Genomic DNA, 6,463 nt, shown 5'->3' on the forward strand with positions numbered 1-6,463 from the left:
TTGTTAAAGCCAGAAATGTAAAGCTCACAGCCTCTGAATCGATTTGTTTTCTATTGATAGTCAGAGCAGGTGACTGAAACGCTGGAATGAAATCATCTGGTAATTCAATTCTTTGGTCTGGTTTTAACCTCATTTTAATCCCTCTTCCTTTTTTTTTTTAAAAAAAAAAAAAAAGCACAAGTCTCAAAGCTTTCTTTGAAAAGTTTGGGCTTTTCCCCTTTCACGATGTCCCCAAGGGAAAAGCATGCATTTCGTAGTAGCCACCACGCATCTTGTACTACAGCAAGCAGCCCCTGAAGCGACCATGGTCCCTCAGCACCATGGTCCCATGGCATTCACCGCTCCTCCAGTGCCCAGGGGAATACCTGCAGCAGCATATCACGGAGAAGGGGCTGCTTGCACTCCCTGGGAGAGAAAACCCAGCAGCATCATTTGTCAATGGTGAAGCAGGAGAGCAGAAAGTAGCAACTGGATGAGGGAGGGAAACAGTAAGAGAACCCCAAATTTTATCTATTTATTAGCTGTCTGGCCAGGTTAATAAGTGAAATTATTTTCAGTTAAAATTTTCTCTACAACAGTGAAAAAAACCTGTTTTTGTGATAAGTCTCTGCAATTATGAGGTCAGCTGAAAGTAGTAGAGCACAAGACAATAAATATCTATTGCTATGAGTTATTGCTGCATTTCATCATATCATCAAGTGCTTAGCTAATAATTTGTAGTCCTAATTTAATGCCTCAGCCTGCTCGTATTCAAGTCAGTTTGAGTTTCTTTGCTGACTTAATTGTCTAACGAAAGGTTGGGCCCCTTGTGCCATTCATCTGTGTCTATCAGTGTGGGAAAGAAACAAAAGCCTCCACTCAGGAGAGCTATTTTTGCTTCTGGTAGGTCATTCTTATTTCAGCATCCTAAAAAACCCTCTCTGCAGCAGCGTTTCCTCCTAAACCCATTAGTGTGCTCGCTTGGATCAATTCCAGTGTTTGTCATAAAGAGCAATGGCTTTACGGTCTGTTGTGCTACGTGGACCAGATTATCTCACCCAAGGTGACTAGATAAAATTGGTCAGACTTTCTAATTTATTATAAGGTCTCTCACACCCCTCTTGGTACAAGTGTGTGCATGGGGGGAGCCCAAATTAACCTGAAAGCTGGTTCCACCCACGTGCCCTTGGCCAGGAGGAGTTGCTATCATCCGCCCAAGCAGGGGAGGGTAGTCGAGATTTCAGCTCACACATACGATTAGCAATGCAACGTGCCACAAACTGCCCAGGTCTCTCTTTCCTTTAATAACATATAAGTGACTTTTTTGTGCTTCCCTACTGCAGATCCACCCAAGAACCTAACAGAGCGCCACCCGCATGGATACAGCGAGAGCCTGACTGGCGCACGAGGACATGGTATTGAAAGCTTAAAAGCGTCGCACCACTTCCAAGCCAAATGGATTTATTTGCACTTTGACTGTTCACTAGATAACAGTGGCTTTACTGCGTGAAAAGAGTATTCTGAGGAAATAACGCCCCTGATTTTTGACACCCGAAAAGCAAAGAAAACAATGCTTTGGTAAAGATTATGAAGTACAAAACAGCAGTATTATAAGTTTGGATCTACAGTTTATACCATTTAAAGTATATATATTAATATATATTAATATATGATATTTTGAAATAAAAGTCTCACTCTTCAAGAAATTGAATAATACCACATTTTGCTGCAGCTGCTGTAACTTTTTTTTTTTTTTGTAACCGTCTGGAAGATCCCTACCTGTTTCAGCAAAAAATCAGGCAGTGAAGAGGCAAAGCAAACCCACTGCAGTACAAGGACGCCGAGAGCTATGTGAATCATACCGCTGCGGCATCCCGAGCTTCCCATCCCCTTCGGCAGAGTATCGAGGGCATTTTGTTGTTCCAGTTTCTCGTGTCCTGGAGGCTTTTCCCCCTTGTGCAATACTAGCATGCTGGCTTTGCTTACATAACCATACTTGATATTTAACAGTGATAATTCTATCCTCTTCCAAGAAAATATTTTTAGAGCTATGAGATATTCCACAAAGAAGAGAAGGACAACTACTGAGTGAAGTACAGTATGTATTAAAAGTTTATTTGGCAGAGTTTGGTAGACTCTGAGCTCCCTTCTTATTAAAGATGTACTGTACATACAATGTCTTCAGACTCTGTATAGCTGGTAGAGACTATAGTAAAAACCCAGAAACGAACTCCAAAGCTTTGCGTTGTTCGCTGACTAATTCTTTGAAACAACAACAAAGCTTCTTTTTCGTACCAACACACGAGAGGGGTTTTACATACAGTTTGATTTTCGGTTTTTTATGAGCCTATTTGCAATTGTTGAGCAAGCATTTAAGTTCAATCAAATGCCTGTATGGACAGCATGGGCACGTGCGCAAGGTGCTATGGCCGGCGCATGCTGTGGGCACGCAGATGCCTGCCCACGCGCATGCCTATGACAACCACCTACCTTTAACCTTCCCATGGTGCAGGCCAGGCCAAGTCACACACCAAGCACCTGCCACCTGCTAAAAGCATGCACGTGGACACCTCCATGGTGCAGCAAACGCACAAGTCTGTGGTCAATGAGTTGTGCCCGAGCCCTGCTTTTATTTCTACAGTCGTTTCTTCTGGTTTAGTTTCAATGGTTCTTACAAGGGGGAATTCAGCTCAGATAAGATATTCTTCAGCTAGGATGTGTCCCAGGGACATGTGGCCACTACCCACGAGCGCTTTGCTTTGCCAGCTCCAGTTAAGCGAGTGCTGCTTACCGTGCAGCTGGGCCTTGCACTGCTGAGGAAAGGCCGAATACAAGGGCTCAAGCGTGCAAACCTAGTCCCTATTCCCAAGCACTTTGAGTGGTCCCATTAATTTTGGTGTGTTTACTTGCTCAGTATCTTGCTGTCATGCATACAAGTCTGCTCAATTTAGCCTTCAGAATGCCTAATGCTACCAAATCAGAAAGGAGGAGAGAAGTGTAAAACTTATTTTATCCAGTCCAACTTCACTTCTTTAGTATTTCCAATTTCCTTTCACCCTACTTAGCTGTCTCTCATAGGACCCCTTTGGCCATGCTAATCAGCTTTAATCCAGTGCAGACTAAGTGCTGCACTTGCCAACCCAGAATCAGTCAAAATTCTTCCACTAACTTTCTTTCTCCTTCAGGGCAACCACTTCAACACCTGATGTTTCAAGAGGTAGAAATTTGTCACTGTAATTACATTGTATATTACAGCAGCTACATGACATGTCACACCACATTCCATGTCACACCATTTATGCTGGTCCCTGCCCGATGCTCACAGTTAAAATGGACATGCTGCTTCCAGGAAGTAGTGCTGTTATTTCCCCTTTTAACAAGGCATGAGACTGAAAGGTGTCTGGGAGAAAGTTTCTCCTCTGTGCACAGAAAGGCTAAAAGAGGAACACGAGTCCTGCCACCAGTTGCAGGTCCTGCTGCTTGGAGATCGGCCCCACTGGTGGAGCCTGGGACAACTGTGCCAAGAGCATAGGCCAGCCGGATGGGTCATGTGTTTGCTGGTCTGCAGCAGGCACCAGCCCAGACTACAGAAGGCATCTGGACCCTAGGCTGCATTTGAGAGGTGGTAGGCCACAGGCACATGCCCCTAGCCCCATCTTCTGTTTGGAGAGTGCTGCTGATTCATGCCTTCCCAGAACGAGCTCATCAGATCAGCTCCAGGCTCACTCACCGCCAATGAGGAGAAATTCCTCCCAAGTAAATCCCTTGTGTTTCTCATTTTTACAGAAACTAGCACTTCAAAAACTTCATGACCCTCTTGAGCTAGGAAGCCTCTAATAAACTAAAAGGTGGGCCCTGCTGCCAGGAGATGAGGTTATTAAAAGGCAGGAAGCATTATCATCCCTTTACCAGTGGGAACTGAGGCACACAGAGCTGAGTGGCCACTCAAAATCACATCAGAGGCCATGGAGAAAGCAAAGATTGAGCTCCAGTTTCCTTATTCCCATCTGGTGATGTTCTGCAAGGTGCCTCACACACAGACTGATGCGTGGCCTTTTGCACACTTTGTTGAAGCCCAAGGTGTCATGAATAGGAGCTATTTACGCCATAGCTGTATGTCTGACATGGCTCAAACCAAGTACATAACAACGGTTATGCCCATGTCTATGAAATGGGCCTATTGAGATGGGAAAATATTTAAACTTGCTAAAATATAAGGAGGAGGAAGCGTCATTACTGCAGCAAAGTTTTAGAGAGGTTTATGAATTTTTTGTTGCCAGTAGGCAGTCTCAAATATCATGGCACCAAATTCAGTAAACATCTGCGTCTCTTTGAAGTTATTGCAAAATCTGCTCACGAAGTGCGGCACTGAGAAATTGCTGTTTTAATTAAAATGTTTTAGAGGGGAATTAAGGCCTTTGCAAAAATAATGACTAATAAAATGTGAAGTCAAATTAAGAACCTGACGCAACTAACCTTCCTTGTTTCAGTGCACCAGATTGAAAACAATAATAAAAACATTCAACCAGCCTGAAGTCACAATGATCATGTATTTCAGTGATGTGCACAGTAATACACTGTATACAGAAAAGATCTCAGAGTTGTTTTTTCACTTCAGCTGATGAAATACCAATGTGTTTCAGTGGTGAATTGAATGGGTCCCACATCCTCATGAGTGCAAGTTAAGCTGTTCTTTGCACAACAAAAAAAAGAGTATTTACATCAACATAAGAAGAAGTTCAAGTTTCAGCTTCCTGCCAGAAGTCCAAAGGAATAGCAGGGGAGGGAAAAAAAAGGAAAAAAAAAATCAAATATTTGTAAACGCTTCAAAAATAAGCTTAGATTTATGTCCATGTTTCTTCTTCAGATGTGTGAAACGAAGTTATGTAAATCTAAAATGTACAAGTTGGAAAAAAATGAGACTACAGTAGCTACCACCTGCCTATTGATTCAGAAAATCCAGATTATGTGCTTCTGTCCAAAAATCTCTAGTAATAAAGAGTTCAGTGTGATATGATTTGATATTACTTTGAATATGCTACATTCAGAGAAAGAGTGACCCATGGAGAAACCATCCAATGTTATAACCAGCAACGATGAAGAGGGTGATGTACATGACAAACGTAGCGTTACACAGAGAAAATCCTGTGGAAAAAACAGTTTATGATGGATGATACTCTTATCAGAGCTATTGATTGACCATTAGCAGATTTTACAGATAGTTTCAGTGGTGTATTGCTTGTATATTTTCCTATTATAAAATAAGTTACATTCCTAACTTGCATCATTTGCCACTGACACTGCATTTCTCATGGTCATTCTGTCAGAGAACAGCACTTTTCTGCTTCACTGTATGGTCCAAATATAATAGCAGGTAATGGAGAAGTTGTGGTGGGCATAGATGTGTATTGACATGGAGAGCACACCCATTTCATCTGAAGGTGGCAGCCTGTTAATTTTTTGTATTGCAGGATGAATACTGTGGCATAGTATGAGCTTCTCTAGTATTGACACCTTAGTCACATCCCAGTAAGCAGGTTTTAGAGCTTGCCTGACAAAGAAATGGGTCATGCTTCTTTGCTTGGTATTCTACTTCTTTTGTTAGAGAAAAATAGAAATACATTCCACAAATAATCTTTAAAATAGACAGAAGGGGATATGCGTACATGGAAGCCAGTTTAAGGCTGTCCACACTTTTCCTAGTTCACCAATTTGAATTCGGATCATAGGCCTGACATATTTATAGTTCCTTCTCTGCAGTACTCAGACAATCAAAACACTTAACTCCACAAATATTTATACTTTATGAAACAATGCCACTCAGCAGCAAAGAAACCAAGTCCTCTGCCTCACAGGTAGGAAACAAACTCAAAAGCCTTGCCCAGGGTTACACTAGTAGCAGTGGCAGAGCCAGAAATAAAACCCAGGCCTACTGGCTACTAGGCCAGCATCACAGATAGTTCAGCAGCAACTCATGTGTGGGAGGTTTCATTGCCAGGAGACCCCTGCTTTGCCTTCACATAGCAGGGAGCAGAACTAGGGTGCCTCAGTCAAGGTGGACCATCCTGGGCAAGCACCAGCTGCTCAGAGCTAGTTCACCTCCTGCAGCAGAAATTGGGAAACCACTGACCCATGGAAGATCACCACTGAACATGTGCCAACACATGCTGCTCCTCAGGGAATGACAAGCAAGGACACAATCCCACACCACTTTGGCTCTACAGCTCCCAAGTAGAGACTGCTTTGAGCCTCTTGGGTCAGAACAGAGACGGGACAAGTCCAGAATTGACTGTGCTTGACCGTGTCAGGCTTGGAGTGCTGAGAAAAGCTACAGCCAAGAGTGCTCTTTTTGGAGGTCATGATTTCTTAGAGATGCCCATCCACTAGAAGGGGGTTTTTGTGCAAAAGTTTAATTTGAGCAGAGAGAGCACATCCTCCAACATCAGAGCCAGCCAACAAGAAGCACAAGTAACTTGCGCCTAAC

General features: G+C 43.0%; 1 protein-coding gene across 4 annotated transcripts in view; it reads left to right on the forward strand.

Moving 5' to 3' along the window:
* Positions 1 to 4,993, forward strand: part of TAFA1 (TAFA chemokine like family member 1) — a 341,779-nt gene extending 336,786 nt beyond the window's left edge. For all 4 annotated transcript variants that reach the window (XM_068906760.1, XM_068906761.1, XM_068906762.1 and 1 more), the window contains one exon: positions 1,323 to 4,993. In XM_068906760.1, coding sequence (XP_068762861.1) covers positions 1,323 to 1,340 — 18 coding nt within the window. In that variant the 3' untranslated portion in view covers positions 1,341 to 4,993. The remainder of the gene's footprint in view (positions 1 to 1,322) is intronic.
* Positions 4,994 to 6,463: the final 1,470 nt, after the last annotated feature.

Source organism: Struthio camelus, chromosome 14, assembly GCF_040807025.1.
Source record: "Struthio camelus isolate bStrCam1 chromosome 14, bStrCam1.hap1, whole genome shotgun sequence".
Lineage (NCBI taxonomy): Eukaryota > Metazoa > Chordata > Aves > Struthioniformes > Struthionidae > Struthio > Struthio camelus.